The sequence below is a fragment of the Thamnophis sirtalis genome, unplaced genomic scaffold (genome assembly GCF_051295495.1).
Source record: "Thamnophis sirtalis isolate CommonGarterSnake01/CBP01778 unplaced genomic scaffold, rThaSir2_p1.2 scaffold_2, whole genome shotgun sequence".
Lineage (NCBI taxonomy): Eukaryota > Metazoa > Chordata > Lepidosauria > Squamata > Natricidae > Thamnophis > Thamnophis sirtalis.
Window position 1 is genome coordinate 28804506 of NW_028261382.1, and position 26440 is coordinate 28830945.

Here is a 26440-nt window from a genome sequence, read left to right on the forward strand (position 1 = left end):
GAGAGAGAGAAAGAAAGAAAGAAAGAAAGAAAGAAAGAAAGAAAGAAAGAAAGAAAGAAAACACATGGCCAGCAAGCCACTCCCACCAGGTCACATGGCCGGCAAGCCACTCCCACAAAGGAGGCCACACCTACAGAAGAGGTTCCAAAAATTTTTGAAACCTACCACTGACAGACAGACAGACAGACAGACAGATACACACACACACACACACACACACACACAGAAAGAGAAAGAGAGGAAGAAAGAAAGAAAGAAAAAAGAAAAAAGGAAGAAAAAGAGAGAGAGATGAAAGAAAAAAAGGAAAAAGGGACAGAGAGACAAAAGGAAGGAAAGAGAGAGAGAGAGAGAGAGAGAGAGAAAGAAAGAAAGAAAGAAAGAAAGAAAGAAAGAAAGAAAGAAAACACATGGCCAGCAAGCCACTCCCACCAGGTCACATGGCCGGCAAGCCACTCCCACAAAGGAGGCCACACCTACAGAAGAGGTTCCAAAATTTTTTGAAATCTACCACTGACACACATACACACACACACACAGAAAGAGAAAGAGAGGAAGAAAGAAAGAAAGAAAGAAAGAAAAAAAGAAAAAAGGAAGAAAAGAGAGAGAGATGAAAGAAAAAGGAAAAAGGGACAGAGAGACAAAAGGAAGGAAAGAGAGAGAGAGAGAGAGAGAGAGAGAGAGAAAGAAAGAAGAAAGAAAGAAAGAAAGAAAGAAAGAAAGAAAGAAAACACATGGCCAGCAAGCCACTCCCACCAGGTCACATGGCCGGCAAGCCATTCCCACAAAGGAGGCCACACCCACAGAGTAGGTTCGAAAAATTTTTGAAACCCACCACTGGTGGGACTTCACTTGCAGCGGTGGCTTTTCCGTCCCAAGGACCGGCCCATAGATTTCCACTGTTCTCCTCTCCTCTGCTTTCTGTGTATTCATGTGTCAGGCACTGGACCCAGCTGTTCCTCTTCCTCATCAGCCACCTCCAGACCTGCAGGCTGTTGACTCTCCATCTGAGGGCTGATGGACAGCCCAGGCTCCGCCTCTGTCTCTGCCAGCCCCATTCCCTCTTCCCCCTCGGAGTTCTCCGGTTGCCCCGATGCTGACCCTGATTCCCATGCTTCCTCCTCCAATTTGGCTGCTGGAGGGGAGCCGGCAGCCGACAGACCACAATACTCCTCCTCTTCTTTCTTTAGTCCTAAGTCTGACCCTGGTGGACCTTCCCGGGATGACCAAGGTCCCAGTTGGAGACCAGCCAGTAGACATCGAATTCCAGATCCGTGAAATGTTGATGCAGTTTGTCACCAAAGACAACTGCCTGGTCCTCGCGGTCTCTCCAGCCAACAGCGACCTGGCCAACTCCGATGCCCTTAAGATCGCCAAAGAAGTTGACCCTCAAGGTAAGGTCCAGCCTTGGGTTTCTGACCTTCTGCAATTGGTTTCTGCAAACCAATTCCTTGGTGCCTCCTGAATTATGAGTGATTTGCAGAGGGATCCCGGGACAGGAAGACAAGAGGTTGGCTTCCAGTTGATTCATTTATCAGATGTATCCATCTCAGATAAAGCCGTAGCTTTGAACTGGAACTCAGCATGGGAAATGGCAATCGCCATAGCACTTGGGCTTATGTACCGTTTCACGTTTTATGGCACTCTCTAAGTGACTGAGTCAACATTGAGCTGGTCAGGATCGAACTGCTGGCAGTGGGCAGAGTTAGCCGGCAAGACTGCATTCTAACCACTGTGACAGCATGGTCCTTCTTTCCTTCTTCCTTCCTTCCTTAGCAATAACCCTTAGACTTTTATACCGCTTCACAGTGCTTCTACAGCCCTCTCTAAGCAGTTTACAGAGTCAGTCTCTTGCCCCCAACAATCTGGCTCCTCATTTTATTCACTTCGAAAGAACGGAAGGCTGAGTCAACCTTGAGCCGGTCAGGATTGAACTGCTGGCAGTGGGCAGAGTTAGCATGCAAGACTGCATTCTAACCACTGTGCCACCATGTCAAGGAAGGAAGGAAAGAAAGAAATGAGAGGGAGAGAAAGAAGGAAGGGAAGTGAGCAATAACAATAGCACTTAGATTTGTATACTGCTTTATAAAGCTTCACAGCCCTCTCTAAGCAATTTACAGAGTCAGCCTCTTGCCCCCAACAATCTGGGTCCTCATTTTACCCAATTTGGAAGGATGGAAGGCTGAATCAACCTTGAGCCGGTCAGGATTGAACTGCTGGTAGTGGGCAGAGTTAGCATGCAATACTGCATTCTAACCACTGTGCCACCATGGCAAGGAAGGAAGGAAGGAAGGAAGGAAGGAAGGAAGGAAAGAAAGAAAGAAAGAAAGAAAGAAAGAAAGAAAGAAAGAAAGAAAGAAAGAAAGAAAGAAAGAAAGAAAGAAAGAAAGAAAGAAATGAGAGGGAGAGAAAGAAGGAAGGGAAGTGAGCAATAACAATAGCACTTAGATTTGTATACTGCTTTATAGAGCTTTGCAGCTCTTTCTAAGCGGTTTACAGAGTCAGCCTCTTGCCCCCAACAATCTGGGTCCTCATTTTACCCACCTCGGAAGGATGGAAGGCTGAGTCAACCTTGAGCCGGTCAGGATCGAACTGCTGGCAGTGGGAAGAATTATCCTGCCATACTGCATTCTAACCACTGCGCCACCACATTCTGGTGTATGAAGATACATAAGAAGTGAGGCCACATGTGTAGAGTCCCCCCTGATGTATGTGGCAGCTCTGCGGAGACCCAATGTTTAAGAAGAAAGCCAAGGTCAGGATTAACCCAATCTCCAACTAGCACTGATGATGTTACCTAGTTGGGTGACGAAACGCCTGCAAGAAAACAACCAAGCTCAGAGAGCAAGAAAGTGCCAGCTTAAAAGTTGGATGGCAACACTTCTACATGACAATCCGATTGAAAAAAAACCAATTATAAACACCAGGAGAAATCGGATATTTCTGTGGTTTCCAACAGTCAATCAAAGTATCCATTAACAAAACATATTTCATATTAACTGGCGATTCCAATGAAGGAGAATATTGGTACCTCAGGTTTGAAGTTTGGGGTCCTTGGTGCTTTCTGAGCTTGGTAGTTTTCTTGCAGACGTTTCATGACCCAACTAGGGAATATCATCAGTGCTAGAAGGGAGTGGGGTTTGTGGAGTAAAGAGGAGGAGGAAGGAGAAAAGGAAGACTGTAGGGTCCTTGATGCTCTCTGAACTTGGTGGTTTTCTTGCAAACATTTCATGACCCAACGAAGTAACGTCATCAGTGCTAGAGGGAGTGAGATTGGAAGGGGAGAAGGAGGAGAACAGTGGGGTCCTTGGTGCTCTCTGAGCTTGGTGGTTTTCTTGCAGATGTTTCATGACCCATCTAGGGAACATCATCAGTGCTAGTTGGGAGGTTGTGAAAATCCCGATGGTAGACCTTTTCTTCCTTCTTACTGGGAAAGTCTAGGCTTTATGGTGGAATGACCCCGCCCAATGCACCACCCGTAACTCTCTTCTTAGAGGTTCAAAGGTTGTCTGACTTGCTTGTGACCTAACAGGCCAACGTACCATTGGTGTCATCACCAAGTTGGACCTCATGGATGAAGGAACCGATGCGCGAGATGTTCTGGAGAACAAGCTGCTTCCACTAAGAAGAGGTAAAGGTCCTTCTCTTGTGGTCTTCACGAGCCTTGCTTTCTTTCTCCTCCCCTCCCCTCAAACTTTTTTATTTATTTAATTTTTTTACAACTATATCAAATCAATTCGCGGACAGTGTAGAGTATCGTACATTCTAATACAAGTAAAGCAGCTAAAGCTAATCACAATTATTACATTCAATCCACTTAACGTTTTTCTAATAATAATACAGATTTATATTAGGTTGAAATCTGTCATTATTCAATTATTCCATGTTTTCTCTGGTTGTTACTTTTACTTTATTATACTATATAAAAATGTAGACACTAATATTCCCCCTTCTCTTATTTCTTTTTTTTAATTTAATTTTTTATTAACAAACATGTAAAATACACACACACACACAAAACTTAGATGTACACCACATTTACACAATACAATACGAACAGCAACTTCCTGTTCTTTCTAATAGCAATTATCAATCAATACCGCTCACCTTATATTATTTCCCCTTCTATTATATTTCATTTGGATTTCACTATTCCTAACCTCTTATTTTACTCATAACTATTATTTTTTTGTTTTGTTATATTCCTTCATTGATTCTTATTTCTTTCCTCCATCCACCTACACCATTTAGCCCATATTTGGTAGAATTCTGATTCTTCTTTTCCCTGGATTTCTTTAGTTAGTTTGTCCATTTCAGCACAATCCATAACCTTTCTTATTATTTCATCTTCGCTTGGAATTAATTTGTTTTTCTGTTTCTGGGAAAAGGCAATCCTTGCTGCCGTAATTATATGTCGTATTAATACTGGATTATTATTTTTTTTGTATTTCGCAGACATTATTCCTAATTAAAAAAACTTCAGGTTTCCATTCTATTTTAACCCCCGTTATTGCCTCCAGCCAATTTTTGATCTTTTTCCAAAATATTTAGCCTCCTCACAGGTCCACTATAAATGGTAATATGTTCCATGTATTGATTCGCATTTCCCTTCTCTTATTTCTATCCCTTATTCTAGCTTTAGTCCTATTACCCTTTCTAATTTTTCTTTCTATCCTGTTTAATTTCTTTTTTTTTAGCGATTTTTTTTATTATTTTTTCCCTTCTACAACACATAAACAGTCATTACATCAACATTGTTATGTCATCATGCCTGTACATGTATATAATATTTCGCTTCTATATTTACACACCTTTATACACAGTTCTATATATATTTATATATAGTTTTTTGGCTTAATTAATTTTATTCTTGTTTTGCAGCCATTTGTACCAATTGTTCCAAATTTCATAATATTCTGACTCTTCTTTATCTTTTAATTTCAGAGTTAATTTGTCCATCTCTGCACAATCCAAAGTTTTTTTTTATCACTAATTAGTCCGAGGGGGTATTATTTTGTTTCCAGCATTGGGCAAATGCTATTCTAGCTGTAGTTAGCAGATGTGTTAATATGTACTTAGTTTTCTTTGTATATTTCACTTTGATTATTCCCATTAGAAAGATTTCGGGTTTGTATTTTATCTGTTCTCCTGTAATTTCTTGCACCCATTTCCAAATTTTTGTCCAATATTTTTGGACAGGTCCACCATATGTGATAATAAGTCCCTTGTACTTTTTTACACTTCCAGCAGGTCGGCTTCATGTTTGGGTACATTTTAGCCCATCTTGTTGGTGATAAATGCCAATGATAAAACATTTTGTATATATTTTCTTTAAGTGCTGCTGATCGTGTTAGTTTATAATTTGTGTTCCAAATTCTTTCCCTGTCTAATTTCTAATCATGTCACCCACCTAAAAAAAAAGAAGAAGAAGAAGCGAGAAGGAAAAACAAATCAGAACAACAAAAAAGAAAAATAATCTATCCATCGCTTGTAAAAATCAGGCTGTCCAGATTCCACAGAGAATTCACTCCAGCAAGCTTGTCAAATTCCTTTCCACTTATGTCTGTCTCTCTCCCTGTATCTTATAAAAGAGCGTTAAGTCATTTCTTCTTACATATTTAGACATCAATATAGAATTATTTATTGGCCAAGTGTGATTGGATGCACAAGGAATTTGTCTTTGGTGCAGATGCTCTCAGGGTACATAAAGAAAAATAAAATAGAACATTCATCAAGAATCACAAGATATGACACTTAGTGATAGTCATAGGTTACTAAATAAGCAATCAAATCATACTAGGAAACAAATGAAACAATATAAATGATAAAGATACAAGCAACTTGGTTATAGTCATAAGTGGGAGAGATAAGATACTAGGAAGGAAGAGAAGAATAATAGTAATACAGTCTTAATAAAGTATTTGACAGTATTGTAGGCATTAGTTGTTAAGCAGAGTGATGGCATTCGGGAGAAAACTGTCCTTGTGTCTAGTTGTCTTGGTGTGCAATGCTCCATAGCATCATTTTGAGGGTAGGAGTTGAAATAATTTATGTCCAGGATGCGAGGGGTGTGTAGATATTTTCACAGCCCTCTTTTTGACTCGTGCAGTGCGCAGGTCCTCAATGGAAGGCAAGTTGGTAGTAATTGTTTTTTTTCTGCAGTTGTGATTCTCCTCTGAAGTCCGTGTCTATTTTGTTGGATTGCAGAGCCAAACCAGACAGTGATGGAGGTGCAGATGACAGGCTCAATCATTCCTCTGTAGCTATTCTTCTCTGCCGTCTATTTCTAGGAATCTGGGAATTCTTTGATTAGCATCCTGTTGTTTTGAGGAAGGAAAAACCCCATGTTCTCATTTTCCCTGATAGAATTAACGTTGAGGGACTGTAGCAGAATTTCCTGGATGGCTTCTATCTTCATTCTTTGATAGAGGCTAACAGGAAGGAAATGATTTCTGAGGCATCCTGTCCATTGTTAAAGAGGGGAAATACACACAATTGTGTGTGGCCTCAAATTCCAGTTTGAAATACTCCCCTTTTCTGGCCAGCCTTCCTACTGCTAGAGTTCATACAACCTTTCTTCTTCTTGTTGTTTTTAGTTGCAAAGTTGTGTCCGACCCATTGTGACCCCCCATGGAGCACGTTCCTCCAAGCCTTCCTGTCCTCTCCCATCCTCTGGAGTCCATTTAAGCTCCGGTGACTCCATCCAGCCACCTCCTTCTCTTTCTTCTTTTGCCCTCCATCGTTCCCAGCATGAGGCTCTTCTCCAGGGAGTCCTTCCTTCTCATTAGGTGGCCAAAGTCTTTGAGTTTCCTCTCCAGGATCTGGCCTTCTAAAGAGCAGTCAGGGTTGATCTCCTCTAGGACTGACCGGTTGGATGGCCTTGCAGTCCAAGGGACTCGCAGGAGTCTTCTCCAGCACCAGAGTTCAAAGGCCTCCATTCCTTGGCGCTCAGCCTTCCTTATGGTCCAACCTTCACAGCCGTCCATTGCAACTGGGAAAACCACAGCCTTGACTAGACACACTTTTGATTGGCAGGGTGATGTCTCTGCTTTTTAGTCGGCTGTCTAGATTTGCCATCGCTTTCCTCCCCAGGAGCAAGCCTCTTTTAATTACTTGGCTGTCGCCCCCATCTGTGGTGATCTTGGAGCCCAGGAGAATAAAATCTGTCACTACCTCCATTTCTTCTCCATCTATTTCCAAGGAATTGAGAGGGCCGGATGCCCTGATCTTAGTTTTCTTAATGTTGAGTTTCAAGCCTTAGTACCTGATTTATTGACTGTACGCAAACTTGGAGCTGTCCCAAAGAGGTTGTACTTTTTACTGGAGTGTGGAGAACATGACATCTTTAAAAAGAAGCTGGAGAGATTCAAATTTGAACGAGTTGGTCTGCAAATAAATTTGATCAACAGAGCACTCTTGGCATTGACCGAGTCCCCGTCGGTCAATTGCAGAAGGCACCTTTTTTTTTTTTGGAACAGCTTACACCCTGTGAGGGGACTTTAAATCCCATCAAACACCCACATCTGTCTATCCCAGGTCTTCGGGAAAGATATGATAGGTGCTCAGAAATGCCAAATCCAGTCTGAACATCTGGCTGACCGTGACGAACAATCATTTCATAACTACGGAGATTCTCCGTCATCCAAGGTTGTGGTTGTCCCAAAGGTGCTTTTTAAAGAGGCAACTGTTTTTTCTCTGAAGACATTTCACTTCTCATCCAAGAAGCTTCTTCAGCTCTAGCAGGATGATGGTGGGGAATGGAAGGATTGATGCTCCTTGCAGACAGCTGATCATTTGCATCCTTTTAGAGAGTCGTTGAGGCCACTTGGAGGTTTCTCTGTGTCCTCAGGAGTATGTGAGTAGCTCAAACATGGGGCTGCCCTTGAAGAGTGTTCGAAGACTTCAGCTTGTCCAGAACGCAGCCGCGCGAGCGATTGTGGGTGCACCTCGGTACACCCATGTTACACCTATCCTCCGCGAGCTGCACTGGCTGCCCATTGGTCTCCGGACACGCTTCAAGGTGCTAGTCATTACTTTTAAAGCCCTACATGGTATCGGACCTGGGTACTTGAGAGACCGCCTCCTGCCAGACCTATCAGATCCCACAGACTAGGCCTCCTCCGAATTCCATCTGCCGGCCAATGTCGGCTGGCGACTCCTTGGGGGAGGGCCTTCTCTGTGGCTGCTCCGGCCCTCTGGAACAATCTCCCCGTTGAGATCCGGACCCTTACTACCCTTCCGGCCTTCCACAAAGCAGTTAAGACCCGGCTGTTCCGGCAGGCCTGGGGCTGTTGAACTATCCAGCCCCATTCGAGGTTAGAATTTTAAATTGCTGTTTTTTATTTTATTTTTTGTATTCCCTCCCTTTTTATTGTTAGCCGCCCTGAGTCTCTCGGGAATAGGGCAGCATACAAACCTAATCAAATCAAATCAATCAAATCAAATGAAATCAAATGGGTGTGGGGCCTTCTTGAACTGTTGGAAGGACTATGTTGTAGACTGTTAGATCATTCCACAGTTCCACATCCATTCGCACCACTCAGGTGACCCTGAGGACACAGATAAACTCCAAGTGGCCTCAATGACCCTCAAAAAAGGACGCAAAGGACCAGCTGTCTGCCAGGAGCATCAATCCTTCCATTCTCTACCATCCAGTCAGAGCGGAAGAAGCTACTTGGATGAGAAACGAAACGTCTTCCAAGAAAAACCAAGAAAGCCCAGTTGCCTCTCGAAAAAAAGCACCTTTGGGACGATAATTTGATGACGACGATAACAACGATGAGAACTTAGACCCTTCTCTGTTTTGTCCTTTTGGAAGCTAGCGTTTTGTCCTTTGATGTCCGTTGTCCTTCCGTAGGTTACATCGGGGTGGTGAACCGTAGCCAGAAGGACATTGATGGGAAGAAGGACATCCAGGCCGCTTTAGCCGCCGAGCGCAAGTTCTTCCTCTCCCACCCAGCCTACCGACATATGGCGGATCGTATGGGCACTCCCTACCTGCAGAAAACGTTGAATCAGGTAAACGCTTTCCTGCGGAGCTGCCCGTTGGATCCAAAGCCCTCCATTCACAACCGTTCAAAGCAGGGGTGGGCTTCAAAAAATTTAGCGAGGGGTTCTCTGCCCCCGGTTGGGCGTGTTCATGGTGGCCATGGCCTAGTCGGCCCCCTGCACAATGGCGGGAGGGAGGAGTCATTTTTGCTCCCCTTGAGCCTCCGGGACGGTGAAAATGGCCTTCCCAGGCTCCGGAGGCCCTCTGGTGGATGGATGGATGGGTGGGTGGGTGGGTGGGTGGATGGGTGGATGGGTAGGTAGATAGGTAGGTAGGTAGGCAGGCAGGCAGGCAGGCAGGCAGGCAGGCAGGCAGACAGACAGACAGACTGACTGATTGATTGATTAAATATAGATATAAGATATAAGATGATATAAGATGATATAAGATGATATAAGATGATATAAGATGATATAAGATGATATAAGATGATATAAGATGATATAAGATGATATAAGATGATATAAGATATAAGATATAAGATAGATATAAGATATAAGATGATATAAGATATAAGATATAAGATATAAGATATAAGATATAAGATATAAGATATAAGATATAAGATATAAGATATAAGATATAAGATATAAGATATAAGATATAAGATATAAGATATAAGATATAAGATATAAGATATAAGATATAAGATATAAGATATAAGATATAAGATATAAGATATAAGATATAAGATATAAGATATAAGATATAAGATATAAGATATAAGAATAGGAGCCGAGGTGGCGCAGTGGTTAGGGTGCAGTACTGCAGCCACTTCAGTTGACTGTTATCTGTAGTTCAGTGGTTCAAATCTCACCGGCTCAAGGTTGACACAGCCTTCCATCCTTCCGAGGTGGGTGAAATGAGGACCCAGACTGTGGGGGCAATTTGCTGACTCAATTTGCTAAAAATCTGTAAACCGCTTAGAGAGGGCTGATAGCTCTATGAAGCGGTATATAAGTCTAATAAATAAATAAACAAACAAATAAATAAATAAATAAATAAAAGATATAAGATAGACAGACTGCAATAGCAATAGCACTTAGACTTATATAACACTTCACAGTGTTTCACAGCCCTCTCTAAGCGCTTTACAGAATCAGCCTCTTGCCCCCAACAATCTGGGTCCTCATTTTACCGACTTCGGAAGGGCAGAAGGCTAAGTCAACCTTGAACCTGGTGGGATGCGAACTGCCAAATTGCAGGCAGTCGGCAGTCAGCTGGAAGTAGCCTGCAGTACTGCACTCTGACCACTGCGCCACCACGGCTCCTGTTAGATAAAAATAGACTCATTTAGGAGTTCACTTACTGTGACGTTTGCCTGACCACCACTGCGGAAAAGGTCTCTTAAGGCAATCAGGACTTCTCCCAAGGGTGAAGGCTACGGAAGGAAGGAGGCGCAGATAAAACATAGGGTTTCCCTCATGTTCTGAATCCCCCACTTTGGCTTCTGTTGTGTGCAGCAACTGACCAACCACATCCGCGACACGCTGCCCGGCCTGAGGAACAAGCTGCAGAATCAGCTGCTGTCTATTGAGAAGGAAGTAGAAGAATACAAGAATTTCCGTCCGGACGATCCTACCCGCAAGACCAAAGCTTTGCTCCAGTAAGTCCTTCGTTGTACTGATAGGTGGGAAGATGGGACTAAGTAGGTACTTGCTTTGGACAAAGAGTCAAGGATGCTCCAGAAAAGTTCCAGCCGCCCAAACTATGGACTATAAGCAGAATGTTAGGGTTTGAAGGTAAGGTCACACCTAGAATGCAGAATCTCGTTTTGGTCATCACACTATTAAAAAAAAAAAGATATCGAGACTCTCGAAGTGCGGAGAAATTTGCAGATGATATTAAGCTGGCTCAAAGGGGGCTCAGTGGCTAAGACGCTGAGTTTGTCGATCAGAAAAGTCGGCCGTTTGGCAGTTCGAGTCCCCAGCGCCAGTAATGGAGTGAGCTCCCCTCACTTGTCCCAGCTTCTGCCAACCTAGCAGTTCGAAAGCACGTTAAAAATGCAAGTAGAAAAATAGGAACTTTTGGTGGGAAGGGAACAGCGTTCCGTGCACCTTCAGCGTTGAGTCACGCCGGCCACATGACCACGGAGAGGTCTTCGGACAGCGCTGGCTCTTTGGCTTTGAAACGGAGATGAGCATCGCCCCCTAGAGTCGGGAACGACTAGCATAGATGTGCGAGGGGAACCTTTTACCTTTACCAAGACGGCAGTAATAACTAACATCCTGGAAGATAGGCTCAAGATCCATCTGGATCTTGACAGACTTGAACTCTGGGCCCTATCTAACGAAATGAAATGAAATGTAGAGAAAAGTCAAGTCCTACATTTAGGCAAGAAAACCCCCCAAGGACACATATAAACTGTGTGAAACCAGGATTGATAGCAGTGACTCTGAGAGGGATCTTGGAGTCTTAGTGGACAACCAGCTAAATAGGAGCCAGCCGTGTTCAACCAAAAAAGCCAACACAATCCTAAGTTGCATGAACAGAGGGATGCAATCAAAATCAAGGGAGGTACTAATATCACTTCTATAAAGCCTTAGTAAGGCCACACCTAGAATACGGCATCCAGTTTTGGTCACCACACTATAAAAAAAGAGGTTGAGACTCTGGAAAGAGTGCAGAGAAGAGCAACCAAGATAATTAAGGGACTGGAGGATAAAATGAAGAACGGTTGCAGGAACTGGGCATGGCTAGTCTAGAGAAGAGAAGGACCAGGGGAGACAGGAGAGCCAGTCTTCCAAAACTCTGCATGGGCAACAGGAAGGGCATCCGGCCACTGAACAGTTCCATTCAGTGGCCCAGACTCAGCCCGGAAGGGATTATGGGGGCATAACAGGAGATGATGATGAGGGACTGGAGGCTAAAACATACGAAGACCGGTTGCAGGAACTGGGTATGTCTACTCTAGTGAAAAGAAGGACTGAAAGTGACATGATAGCAGCCTTCCAATATTCTTCCAATATTGGAAGACCAATAGACCAATAGTCACCACACTATAAAAGAGAGGTTGAGACTTTAGAAAGAAGTGCAGAGAAGAGCAACCAGGATGATGAGGGGACTGGAGGCTCAAACATATAAAGAACACTTGCAGGAACTGGGCATGGCTAGTCTAGGAAGAGAAGGACCAGGGGAGACAGGTCTTCCAATATTTGAGGGGCTGCCACAGAGAGGAGGGGGTCAACCTATTCTCCAAAGAACCTGAAGACCAGAGAAGGAATAATGGATGGAAACGGATCAAGTAGAGATTCAACCTGGAAATAAGGAATAATTTTCTGACAGTGAGAACAATCAACCCAAGGAACAGAAGTTGCCTTCGGAGGTTATGGGAGCTTCATCCCTGGAAGCTTTCAAGAAGAGACTGGACTGCCATTTGTCAGAAATGGTGTAGGCTCTCCTGTTTCGATGAGAGGGTTGGGACTAGATGACAGACAAGGTCCCTTCCAACCCTGTTTAATTGGTTAATCTGTGAAGGTCTGTCACTGTTCTTGGAAAGCAAGTGGAAGCTAGGACAGATATTTCCACCATAACCATCCTTCTCTCCTTCTCCAGGATGGTCCAGCAGTTTGCTGTGGATTTTGAGAAACGCATTGAAGGTTCTGGAGATCAGATTGATACTTACGAACTGTCCGGTGGTGCTCGGATCAATCGCATCTTTCACGAACGATTCCCATTTGAGCTTGTGAAGGTAAAACTAAACCTCTGTTGGTTGTTTTAGGCTCGTCTTCATATCTTGATGTCCCTCTTAATCCTATCACCCAGGTTTGATATTGACATTTATAGGCCGCCCTTTTCCCTGAGGGGACTCAGGCGGCTTACAATCAATCAGGTTGTCTCTTTAGGTCTGTCTTAAGACCTAAAACATAAATGTAGACTTATAAGTCCAGAACTTCTAGGTTCTAACTCAAGACAGTGCTCCATAACTGGATTCAGTTTTGATTGATATCATTAACATTTAAATATTAATTTATTCCAGTATTTGAGGGGCTACCACAAAGAAGAAGAGGGGGTCAAATTATTCGTCAAAGCATCAGAGGACGGGACAAGAAACAATGGATAGAAACTAATTAAGGAGATAAGCAACCTGGAATTAAGGAGAAACTTCCTAACAGGGAGTTAGGAATTAACCAGTGGAACAGAAGTTGCCTCCAGAAGTTGTGGGTGCTCCATCACTGGAGGTTTTTGAGAAGAGACTAGACAGTCACTTATCTGAAGGGGGGTTGGACTAGAAGACCTCCAGGGTACCTTCCAGCTCTCTACTCCTCTCCTCTCCCTCTACCCTACATTACCCTGACATACCCTATCCCACTCTACCCCACCCTATTCTTTTTCATTCCATTCCATTCTATTCTTCCATTCCATTCCACATTCTATATTCTATTCTATCCTGTTCTGTTCTATTCCATTCCATTCCACTTACTATTTTTATTCTGTTCTGTTCTATTCTATTCTATTCCACTTTCTATATTCTATTCCACTTTCTATATTCTATTCCACTTTCTATATTCTATTCCACTTTCTATATTCTATTCCACTTTCTATATTCTATTCTATTCTATTCTAGTTTATTCTATTCTTCTATTCCATTCCACTTTCTATATTCTATTCTATTCTATCATTCCATTCCACTTTCTATATTCTATTCTATTCTTCCCTTCCACTTTCTATATTCTATTCTATTTCATTCTATTCTTCCATTCCATTCCACTTTCTATATTCTGTTCCATTCTATTCTTCCATTCCACTTTCTATATTCTATTCTATTCTATTCTATTCTATTCTTCCATTCAATTCCATTCCACTTTCTGTATTCTATTCTGTTCTGTTCTATTCTATTTCAAATCAGCGTAGAACACTTCCAGATACTCTCGAAACGATTTACTCCCCAACTTCTAAGCAGTTGTAAGATCTCATCCACCCTTGCAGCAAAGCATCAGATCACTTAAGGCTGACCTAGAGTTTTAATAAAGTTATGGGCAGCAGGAATTTGTCTGATATAAAGAAAGACAGTCCCGGGACAGCCCTATAGTTATATTCTACTTGTCTAGCTGGTTTCTCCACCATCCCCATAATGCTTTTCAGTAAGTCCACAGCTTCGTTACAGCAGAATTTATTGTACACTGTCCCAGCATCATGTATGGCGAGATGGACGGCTACATCAATGTGATAAACACAAATAAATAAATAGCCATCTCCCATGGTGATTAGAGAGGAGCATCTGACAAGGCTGCTCTTGTAGGACTACCCAACAGAGGGGAAAAAATTAGGTGATGTTTCTAGGCATGTTGGAAGATGTTGTCCCATCACCGCTCCAGATTAAAGAAGGTTGATTTACCATCGCTTTCCTTGTGTATCCTTGGGGTCCATAAAACAATTTGGGGGTTCTTCTCTTGGTGTTCCTCATCCGTGTCTCTTTCTCCTGGTGCAGATGGAATTCGACGAGAAGGAGCTCCGAAGAGAGATCAGCTACGCGATTAAGAACATCCATGGCATCAGGCACGTATTTATGGCCTCCTCGCTTCTTCTGAGCGTAACTCTAGAATTCATAATTCTTCATAACCCTGTAGAGATCCAGTAATGTGTCAGAAGCTTCTCAGATAGACATTCTAAAAGTCAAAACCAAATGAATTAGATTCCCCACCCTCAATAGGCCGGGGAGCAGAGACAGCGCTATTATTGTAGACGTCCCTCAAAGACGGGATCAGTGGTGGCCTTCAAATAATTTAACAACCAGTTCTCTCTCTGGTTGATGGGTGGGCGTGGCCATGGTGCGCGTGGCCTAGTCAGCCTCCTGCATCATCCTGGGAGTGAAAAAAGGGGGTGTGGCTGGCTTGTTTTTCATCTCCCCGGGCTCCGGAGGCTCTCTGAAGGCCAAAAATAGGCCAATTTTCTGCCTTCCTGAGCCTCTGGGAGGTCCGTTTTCCACCTCCCTGGGCTCTACGCGCTCCCTGGGAGCCAAGTGGGGAATCCTGGGAGGAGAGAGATGGGGTGGGGCCAGCCAGTCGTCAGAACTATAGGTTTGCCAAACCGGACATAAAATTAACATCTGGTTCGCCCCAAACTGGCTGAATCCCACCTGTGGATAGGAAGTTTTATCACTTGGTAGAATTTGATCTTTTAGCTCAGCAAACCAGGTTTGGCCTCATCCAAACCAAACCAAGGTGCATAAAAGGAGACACAGCTTTTGAATTCTCCTCTTCTCCGATGAGCGACCAGTTTAAATGAAAGTTGACGTGGGCTTTAATACATATCTTGTGTAGGAGAACATGGTTGAGCCCCAGATTGCTACCAGAAGCTTACCAGAAAAGTTATGAGATGTATGATGCTTAGGCATTTAATTTTAAATTTCGTCATAGGCCAGTATAGGTAGACCTTGAGATGGCGTAGACTTTAGAAATGAAATTGCCCCAAATGGAGGTTGGTGGAGAAAGTGTGTTGACCAGCCCCAAGATCTTTTTGTTCTGACCTAGGCTTCCTGATTTTTACTTCCAGAGTAAAAAATCACACACTTAGTTCCCAAAACCCCTCTGTTTATTTCAACCGCTGTGAATTATGTTCATTCACAACCCATAATGAGTCACAAAGAGTTTGCAAAGAGTCCGTCAGAAGTCCGCCAAAGTCTTTCGGGATAAGGCTGATAAGGACCCACCTTTATCTCCCTTGAAGTGCTGCCAAAGACCGAATTGCCAATTAGCTTTGCAAGGCCACATGGAGCACAGAGTCAAAACGGAGCTTCAGAGTTTAAGCCGACCATAACGAACAAAGTTGCTTCCCGCAAAGGCTCCTGTGCCTTTGCTCCTCCTTTACGTCTTATGAGAGGGGCCAATCATCTCCAAACCTTACTCCCAAATTGCCCCTTTTGTCTTAACTGTTCTTCTGGCAGCTCTGCACATACACGCACTGGGAACAGGTTCTCCCTGTTCCTCTGCCTCGCTGATGTCCGACTCTGGAGCTTCGGAAGCAGAACATAACTCCCAGATGGCCCTGGCCCCCTCTCTCCCTCTGATGCAGAGCCCTTGTCCGAGCCTTCCCCAGACTCCAGGACTAGCCTATGTTCCTCCCCAACCTCCTCACTGTCCGAATCTGCTGCCAGTTCCGCTGGCCGCTGAGGGACCACAACACTTTCCCCTTCCCCCCCAACTCTCTTCTTGAGAGGCCTTGATGATTTTCCCACAAAAATTAAGTGAGGAGTCCTGGGTGCTTTCTGAGCTTGGTTAAAGCTCAGAGAGCACCAAGGGCCCCAGAATACAACCCTGAGATCCAGAGAGACTCTTCCCTTGGACAGGCTCATGTTTGGCCAGGACTTCTCCATAAGCCGTGAGTCCCAGACAATGTTGCAGGATCTCAATTCCCAAACTGACCATCCAACAACATCTCCTAAAACGATCGTACAATTCTGGAAAACATAAAAGTATTCCAGAACTAGGAGAAGACCAGAAGGTTTTTCTGGCTGTCATTTGTGAATGGAGTTGGGTCTCTGAAGGATGAAGGTCAGGAAGCTGGTTGGACAGATCTTAGGGGCGGTGGGGGATCCTTGGTGCTCTCTGAGCTTGGTGGTTTTCTTGCAGACGTTTCAACTCCAAACTAAGGAACATCAGGAGTAATGAAACATCTCCAAGAAAACCCACCAAGCTCAGAGAGCACCAAGGACCCCACAATTTAACCCTCAGCTATAAACATTCTCTGAGTTGAGAACTTACCGTATTTTTCAGAGTGTAAGACGCATCTTTTTGCTCCCTAAAATAAGGTGAAAATTTGGGTGCGTCTTATACACTGAATGTAGCCCCACCCTTTGGCCTCTGGCTCCCAGCAATTTACCTCCTTGCAGCAGCAAACAGGGAAAATGGGGCTTGCGGAGGCTGCAATCGGCTATAGCAATCCCTGCAGCCTGAAACAGCTGATGATCGGGAGGCCCAGGCTGAAACTGAAAGTGAAACTTGCTGTTTGCTCCACGAGGCAAATTGCTGGGAGGCAGAAGCAGATTTTTGTTGTTTTTGTGCTAATCAGGCTGTTTGCTCTTTGCTGCAAGGAGGTAAGTTGGTAACTATAAATGCCTATCGAATGTTCAAATGATTAGACTTATTTTTTTAAAGACTGCTTTATCATTGTTCTAGGCAGCTTAACAAAATGAAGAAGCTTTTTAAAATAAATGCTGGATCTGAAGAGGCCCAGTGCTATTGTATCTTCTTTTAAATAGCAGAGAATAACGTATACTTCCAGAAAGCCACATCAATTTTAACAGCATCTGTACAAGTATAGTTTGACATGTAACACCACAAACAGTGCATATTGTCTGTGCTGTTTGCTGTTTGTTGCAAGGAGGCAAATTGCTGGGAGGCAGAGGCAGATATTTTCCCCCTTGTTTTTCTCCCCAAAAGCTAGCTGCGTCTTCTACTCTGAAAAATACGGGTAGTTGTCCTTCTGGGCTTCACGTCTCCCTCAAGGGGCAGAAAGGGACTTTCTGCATAATAGGCAGCCCCCCCTTTTTTTTGCAATGCGATGACGTTCTCCTCGCCCTATCTCCTTCCGCCCTTGTCCTCCTCTAACCACCACTACCCCCGCGTGCGTAGAACTGGTCTCTTCACCCCCGACATGGCTTTTGAGACCATTGTGAAGAAGCAAGTCAAGAAGATTAAGGAACCTTGCTTGAAATGTGTGGACATGGTCATTTCGGAGTTAATCAGTACGGTTAGACAGTGCACCAAGAAGGTAAACCCGGGAAAAAAGGGGAGCATGGGAACTCCGAAATGCTTGTGACTCACCCCCCCCCCCAGCTGAAGCACAGCATTTCCGATCTGGGGCGGGCGGGGGGCTGATCTCTGTCGTTTTCTTCTGGGTTTCCCATCTTCACAGCATGGCTAGGCCTGAGGGAACCCTGCTTGATGTTTCCTAGCCAATCAGAAAGCCACGGGCCGACGCTTAAGAGGGTAAAACCCGGGCTTCAAATGGTTCTCCGATCTACGTTTTTGGGGTCGGAAGACGGAGAAGGTGGAATAATTGCTTTCTATTCGCATTAGAGTTGTCGTTGTGGGTTTGTTTGGTCCTCCAAAGGAACAAAAAATGGCCACCTTCCCTTTTGGCTGCCCAATGTTTTCATTTAATGCTCAGGAGACCGACAGTTTGGTGAAACAAAATTTGTAAGGCAAAAATGTTGCAGATAGGATTTTAAGAGTGGGCACAATCCTGACCACGTCAGTGTTTGTTTGTTTTCTGGGTGATTTGATAAGAGCAGGTAATTGCAAAATTACCATATTTTTTTTGGAGTATAAGACGCACTTCCCTCCCCCCCTAAAAGAGGCTGAAAATTTGGGTGCATCTTATACTCCGAATGTGGCTTTTTCGAAGCTTTTTTCCCAGCCCTAATGAGGCGCTAATGAGTGAAGCGATCTTTTGTGTTTGCCTGCTTTTCTCATTGCTTCCCTCTCCGACGATCAGCTGTGCTTTAGAAGCTGTTTTTTTTATCCCCAGTCGGGATAAAAAGCGCACTCAAAACCAGCAAACCTATGTGCTGGAGAGCAACAAAGATGATGAGGAGACTGGAGGCTAAAACATACAAAGAAGGGTTGCAGGAACTGGGTATGTCTAGTTTGATGCAAAGAAGGACTAGGGGAGACATGATAGCAGTGTTTCGATTTCTCAGGGGCTGCCACAAAGAAGGAGTCAAACTATTCTCCAAAGCCCCTAAGGGTAAAACAAGAAGCAATGGGTGGAAACTCATCAAGGAGAGAAGCAACTTAGAACTAAAAAAAAAATCCCCTGACAGTTAGAACAATTAATCAGTGGAACAACTTGTTGTGAATTCTCCAACACTGAAGAAGATGTTGGATAGCCATTTGTCTGAAATGGTATAGGGTTTCCTGCCTAGGCAGTGGGTTGGACTAGAAGACTTCCAGGGTCTCTTCCAACTCTGTTACTCTGTTCTAGGCTAACTAAGGATGCTAGCCAGAGGAATACCTGGTAGGCAGAATTCACTCCCCCCCCCCCTATTTTCCTCCCCAAAAACTAAGGTGCGTCTTATAGTCTGAAAAATATGGTAAATCTGCTTTCCTTCAGCTGGGTTGGCTTCCTCCGTTGCTTTCTTTCCTTTTGTTGTCTTCTCTCTTTTTCCCTTCAAAATTGGGATATTCTACTGAAAATCTAAGAACGGCCCTTCCCTTTGCCATAGTGTTTTTGGAAATATTCGATCCATGTTGGCAGAATTGTGCCACAACTTGGCGAAGGAAGGTGAAGGGATGGGTTCCACCACAAAACCGCGGACGACAAAGTTGCGGTCGACGAAAGCGCGTATGTGACGTCATCACAGCGCGATGAAAAAGATTGAAAAAGATCGAAAAATGTAAAAATAAAGCTAAAACCTTCCCCTAACCCCCACAAACCTAACCCTAAACCTAACCCTTAACCTAACCCTAAACCTAACCCTAAACCTAACCCTTAACGTAACGAAAAACCTAACACTAACCCTTAACCTAACACTAAACGTAACGCTAACGCTCTAACCCTAACCCTAACCCTTAACCTAACCCTAACCCTAACCCTAACCCTTAACCTAACCCTTACCTTTATGTGAATCGGCTTGCTGTAATTTAATTTTTATTTCAATTTTTCGATCTTTTTCGTCGCGTTGTGATGACGTCACATACGCGATTTCGTCGACCGCGCTTTTGTGGAACGCGCTTTTGACGGGTCACGGAAGGGATGTCCTCTCTAACATAGATAGTTGGGTCTCACTCATTCCCCCCCCCCAAGAATTCATCCCCACATCTAAAACTATTTATATAATCTATACTAGTCTCCCTTTATTTATTTATCAGCACAAATACAACACACAAACACACACACACACACACACACACACACATACATACATACATACATTTTGGAACAATCAAATCAGATGTTTTTGGAACCATTCTTATCAACCCATAACAACTGACAATTCAACAGTTCCATGTTGGAACTGTTGAACCAACTCTACCGCTCTTAAAATGCTACGTCTGTCTTCACCTTTGAAATATACACATGGGTTGAGTCTTTAGATTCCGAAGATCTCAAAAATGGTACCGCAGGGCTCCGTTTTTACATCCCCAGAGCTTGGCCTGGTTTTCTGATTGGCTTGGTCTGGGTCCTGCCCCCCCCCCCAAAGAGCAGCGAAAGGGTTGAAGATCATCCATTTAAAAACACCTCCCTCTCTCAGCTGCTCATGAAAAGGGCGACCTTGAAAGATACCAGCTTCCATACATCAACGTAGGGATGCAGAGGAACCCGTAGAATGGTTCCAATCGAAGCTGTTCAGCTCGTTTTCCAAAGCTGGAGAAAATAATAATAATGGGAGACCGCAAGGGAAAGTCAGGAGTTCTTCAAAAACGAAAAAAGGCGTTTGACTAAAAAATGTGGGAACCTGGAACTTGATCCATCTTGGACAATTTGTTGGCCAGTGGGGCAGAAGGTAAGAGGATGGGGAAGAGATGGATGGAGCTGAAGAAGGTTCTTGGGGGTAGACCATCAATGGACAAGATTCGTGTCTACTTTGGCAAGACACCGCAGTAAGGTTGGGTTAAGGTCCTTTGATGTGTTGCAGGTTCCTCAAGGTTCTAGAATTCTGGGAGGTGTTTTCTTTTTCTATCCTGCTATCTTGTGGGGGGGAGGGGGTTTTCTGAATGAGGAGCACCCAGAAATTTGCCATTCGCTCCTGGTAATCACTAAGCCTTGGGCTGCCAAGTATACAGTGTCATCTGAACGATGGGATCGGAAGGACCGACCTTCCCCATTCTGCCCTCCCCGTTCATTTTCCTGTGAGTCAAATCCACATTCTTTGCTTTTCCTTCAGCCCCTTTTCTGCTTCTGAATTTATTTCTTCCCTTCCACCTCCTTTCTCCGTTACGGTTTTCTTTTTTTCCCCTCTTCCCACTGCCCTCACCCACTCCGACGAGCAGAAAAATCTGTACCTCTAAGAGAGTCTTTTTAAAAATGGCCTGTTCTGAAGAACAGGAGGAGGAAGAATGGGAGGGGGAGGAAGGAAGGAAGGAAGGAAGGAAGGAAGGAAGGAAGGAAGGAAGGAAGGAAGGAAGGAAGGAAGGAAGGAAGGAAGGATGATTATAGCATGCTGGCAGGGAGAAATTTTGAAAGTTGAAGTCCACGCATCTTAAAAGCACCAAGGTTGAGAAACATTGATCTGGTAGATGTTAGACTGAATAAGGTTTGGCTCAGGTGCCAGGAGATGTCTTCGTAACTCAACCATTTTAAGAAGATGGGAAGTTTTAACTCAGTTTTACAAAGTTAAAGCCCCTTAGAGAGATAGATGTGTTGCCAGCACTTTCATAGCTGCCTTCTTCGAGTTGTCAAGATGCCACCTTTCCTTGTTACCCTTGAAGTGTCACCCTGAGCGAGTCGGTCAACCACGCTAAGAGAAGAAGGAAAGCCAAGCTGGATCCCAGCCTTGGTTTGAGAGAGGAGAGGAGGACAAGAATGGGAAGCTCCATCTCTGCGTGTTCCCCTCCATCGTTTTTTAAAACTCATCCCGTAGCTTGCCATTTCCCATCCCTTTTCTAACCTGCAGAATTCACTAGATGCTTGGCAGCACATGGAATCCTATAGTGATGCCCTGTTGGGGAACATCCGTCCGTGGAGCGAGGGATCCAGAAAAAAAAGAAAGAAAAGAGAACTCACTTCTCTCTCTCTCTGTTTACCTTGTGTTTTTTCTCTTCTTCTTTTCTTTCTCTTCTCTCTCTCTCTCTTGGACTCTCTCCCCTCCTTCCGTCGGCTTCACGCCTTCCTTCCCTCCTCATCGCTTCTTCTCCTTCCCTCCCTCCCACCTTCCCTCGCTCCTTTTCATCGTGCAGAACGGGCCTCTTCACACCTGACCTCGCTTTTGAAGCCATAGTGAAAAAGCAAATGCAAAAACTGAAGGAGCCCTGTTTGAAGTGTGTGGACATGGTAGTGAGTGAACTCACGTCCACCATCAGGAAGTGTAGCAACAAGGTAAAAGACTCCTGCCATGGAGGGAGAGCCACTTCCCTACCCCCTCCATAAACAAAACAAACAAACAAACAAAAAAGCAATGCCATTTTGCGGGCACGTGGGCGCACGTAGACAGAGAAATCCACTAAAAGTGCGCCTTTTTGGGATTAGACAACAGTTGAAGGAAGGCGAACGAGGAGATTCCATGAGGTGGTTCTCTCCATTAGAGTAGGACACTGGTTCCCAAACTTGGCAACTTTAAGACTTGTGGACTTCAACTCCCAGAATTCTCCAGCCAGCAGAGCTGGCTGGAGAATTCTGGGAGTTGAAGTCCACAAGTCTTAAAGTCGCCAAGTTTGGGAACCACTGGAGTAGGACAATGGTCAGAGAGGATGGGAGGTAGAATAGGAGGAACGGTCGTGGTGAATTAAGAGATCAAGGGGTGATGGGGTGGGGTATTCTACCGAGGCTTCCCGAGAGCATGAAGCAAACTCGTTGTCCCAACCAAAAACCCGTTTATTAGTTTTCTGTGCATTCTGCTCATTCACACCCAGCAAAGTCTTTCAAGGGAGGATTTACGGTCACAGACCTTATCTGGCTTGGAGAGCTGCCAGGCCGAGAGCTGCAAAACTTGGCAAGGAGTCTCGGAGAGTCACGAACCAATGAAGCGAAGTAATTGTCTCCTGCAAACTCCACTCCCCTTTCGCTCCTCTTTTCTTTCCTCTGGGAGGGGCCATTCATCGTCCACTTGTGGCCTTACTCCCAAGTCGGCCCCTGTTCTTTAGCTCTTCCCTTCGTCTGGCAGCTCTGAGCATGCGCACACTGGGAACAGGCTCCAGCTGTTCTTCTGCCTCACTGATGTCCGACTCCGAAGGCAGCTGATAACTGTCGGACGGCCCTGGCCCTCTCTCTGCCTCCGACGCAGAGCCCTCATCAGAGCCTTCCCCAGACTCCAGGACTGGCTCATCTTCCTCCCCAACCTCCTCACTATCTGACTCTGCTGCCAGTTCCGCTGGCCACTGGCCGGTCACAACATGAAATGCTTGTTGGGCCATAAGTAGACAGGTTCTAGCTCTGAAGGACAAGGGAGAAGATTGATGGATTTCTATCTTCTCCACTTTCTGAGTGCTTCAAAGCCCTGAAGTGGCCACTCAGTGTAAAAAACTAGTCTGAGATGTTCTTAAAATGTCCAGTTTGCCCTCTGGAGTGAAGTTTTGGTCTGGATGTCTATGGAGATTCTCTGTCACCCAAGCCGTGGTTGTCTCAAAGGTGCTTTTTCCCCCCAAAGAGACAACTGGACTTCCTTGGTTTTTTCTTGAAGATGTTTCCCTCCTCATCCAAGAAGCTTCTTCAGTTCAGATCTTAACCAGGGTTTCAACCTGAACAACAAAATCCGTATTTGTTTTCCAGATTTCTTATTGCTGGCACCCATCTGAAATTGTACTTCTTTTAAAACCTCATTTCTTAACATTTCTTCTCCTCGTATTGGCATTCCATTAATTTAACCCCCCCCCCAAAAGAGAACTATGGCTCAATCGCTAAGCCGCTGAGCTTGTCGATCAAAAAGGTCGGCAGTTTGGAGGTTCGAATCCCGAGCGCCGCATAACGGAGTGAGCTCCCGTGACTTGTCCCAGCTTCTGCCAACCGAGCAGTTCGAAAGGACGTCAAAAATGCAAGTAGAAAAATAGGGACCCCCTTTGGTGGGAAGGGAACAGCGTTCCGTGCGCCTTTGGCGTTGAGTCATGCTGGCCACATGACCACGGAGACGTCTTCGGACAGCGCTGGCTCTTCGGCTTTGAAACGGAGGTGAGCACCGCCCCCTAGAGTCGGGAACGACTAACATCTATGTTCGAGGGGAACTTTGACCTTACACATTATGCTAATTCAGTTCTTCTCTGAAAACGCCATTCAGGATCCACGTTTAAGGGATACAATTTTTAGGGCAGTGTTTCTCAACCTTGGCCACTTGAAGATGTCTGGACTTCAACTCCCAGAATTCTGGGAGTTGAAGTCCAGACATCTTCAAGTAGCCAAGGTTGAGAAACACTGCTTTAGGACATCTGGACGCCATTAGGTGGCGCCACACGCCTCTTGAATACGGCCTCTTGGCTCTCGATTTACCCAGCGAACAAACCTTCGGAACAAAACTTCAGTTTCTTGAGTTTTGACTTTGATCTGTAACGAAGACAAAAAACCTCGAACGGTTTATGACAACGGCACAGCTTCTGGGATGTATTTGAAGACTGGATCTAGGCAAGGCAAGGAAGCCCTTTTGGGCGGAACCAAGAGTGGGAAAAGAAAGGGAAGGAACATCCTTATTTGAAGAAAAAATACGGATGTCTTTTTCGATGCAAAAGGAGAAAGTCAGGCTTGGGGAAGGTTTGCTGGTCAGCTGGGTGAAGCCACAACCGGTCTTAAAAAGCAGCTGCGTTGTTGCAAACGACCTCCTTGGAAGAGATTGCCACAAGGAGGATCACAAGAGAGGGATTTAATTTTCCGCTGTGGATTCTCCGAAGCTTGCCGTTCGCTTAAAACAAGAGCCCGCAAAGAGGATTTGGGGCCGATTAAACGATGCTCTTCAGTTTCCTTCCACAATTCTTGCCCCACGGATTTCCTTCCTATTGGCAACTTCCCCTCTGGACTGTGGAGGGAAGCTACTCTAGATGGTTCTTCCTTCTCTCTCTCTGTCTCTCTGTCTCTCTCTCTCTTTCGATCTTTGGAAGAATTGCTTGAGAACTGTTTGAAAACTGCATCAGCCGTGGCGTTGAGCCCAAACTCGGCCCTCCAAAATCCAAAACAACAGGGGAAAGAAAAGAAAAGTCTCTTATTTGGTGTTTTCGTCCTCCTGCAAACAAGATGCTTCCTTGAGCATCTGATGGAGGTGAAGATAGAAATGAGGAAGGAGGAGCTTCCTAACAGGGAGGACATTTTAACCCGTGGAGCAGATTACCACCAGAAGTTGTGGCCACTCCATCAATGGAGGTTTTTAAGAAGAGACTGGAGAGCCACCTATCTCAAATTGTATAGGGACTCCTGCCTGAGCAGGCGGCTGGACTAGAAGACCTCCAAGGCCCCTTCCAACTCTTGTTATTATGTTCTTTAAAGTGACAATCGAATCCAGAATCCCATTGCTAAGCAAGGCAAGCTGTTCAGTGAATCGTGCCCGATTTTGCCATGGGTTTGTTAAGGGAATCCCTGCGGTTATTAACTGAATCACACGGTCGTTAAAGAAGACAGCTTCCCCCATTGACTTCGCTTGTCAGAAGGTCACATAGGGCGATCACTTGAACCCGGGACGCTGCAGCCATAGTAAATACAGGCCAGCTGTCAAGCTCCCGAATTTTGACAGCAATAGCGTTTAGACTTATATCCCGCTTCGCAGTGCTTTCCAGCCCTCTCTAAGCAATTTATTGGGTCAGCCTCTTGCCCTCAACAATCTGGGTCCTCATTTTACCCACCTCGGAAGGATGGAAGGCTGCGTCAACCTTAAACTGGTCAGAATCAAACTGCTAGCAGTGGGCAGAATTAGCTTGCAATACTGCATTCTGACCACTGTGCCACCATGGCTCCTAATGCAACATCCGATCAGCTGCAGCAAAAGCAGTAGCACTTAATACTTACATACCGCTTCACAGTGCTTCACGGCCCTCTCTAAGCAGTATACAGAGTCAGCCTCTTGCCCCCAACAATCTGGGTCCTCCTTTGATCCACCTAAGAAGGATGGAAGGGCTGAGTCAACCTTGAGCCGGTCAGGATCAAACTGTTGGCAGTGGGCAGAGTTAGCATGCAAGACTGCATTCTAACCACTGTGCCACCATGGCAAGGAAGGAAGGAAGGAAGGAAGGAAGGAGGGAGGGAGGGAAGGAGGGAGGGAGGAGAAATGAGAGGGAGAGAAAGAAGGAAGGGAAGGAAACACTAGGAATAGCCCTTAGACTTATATCCCACTTCACAGTGCTTTACGGCCCTCTCAAAGCGGTTTACAAAATCAGCCGCTTGCCCCCAACAATCTGGCTTTTCATTTTAATGACTTTGGAAGGATGGGGGACTGAGTCAACCTTGAGCCGGTAAGAATCGAACTGCTGGCAGCGGGCAGAGTTAGCATACAATACTGCATTCTAACCACTGTGCCACCATGGCAAGGAAGGAAGGAAGGAAGGAAGGAAGGAAGGAAGGAAAGAAAGAAAGAAAGAAAGAAAGAAAGAAAGAAAGAAAGAAAGAAAGAAAGAAAGAAAGAAAGAAAGAAAGAAAGAGAAATGAGAGAGAAAGATGGAAGGGCAATAACAATAGCACTTAGATTTGTATACTGCTTTATAGAGCTTCACAGCCCGCTCTAAGCGGTTTACAGAGTCAGCCTCTTGCCCCCAACAATCTGGGTCCTCATTTTACCCACCTCGGAAGGATGGAAGGCTGAGTCAACTTTGAGCTGGTCAGGAT

At 44.8% G+C, this 26440-nt stretch overlaps 1 protein-coding gene across 16 annotated transcripts in view; it reads left to right on the forward strand.

Annotated features, from left to right (window-relative positions):
- Positions 1-26440, forward strand: part of DNM1 (dynamin 1) — a 110676-nt gene that overhangs the window by 15880 nt on the left and 68356 nt on the right. For 13 of the 16 annotated variants that reach the window (XR_015695477.1, XR_015695482.1, XR_015695481.1 and 10 more), the window contains exons 4-10: positions 1188-1391; positions 3530-3628; positions 8855-9015; positions 10510-10652; positions 12602-12737; positions 14478-14545; positions 17620-17758. Coding sequence is in view for 9 of the 16 variants with exons in the window: in XM_087704598.1 (XP_087560724.1) it covers positions 1188-1391; positions 3530-3628; positions 8855-9015; positions 10510-10652; positions 12602-12737; positions 14478-14545; positions 17620-17758 (950 nt within the window). In the remaining 7 variants the exon portion in view is untranslated. Of the gene's footprint in view, positions 1-1187; positions 1392-3529; positions 3629-8854; positions 9016-10509; positions 10653-12601; positions 12738-14477; positions 14546-17619; positions 17759-21888; positions 22028-26440 lie in introns of all 16 variants that reach the window. The other 3 variants (XM_087704592.1, XM_087704599.1, XM_087704594.1) reach the window with 1 other exon arrangement.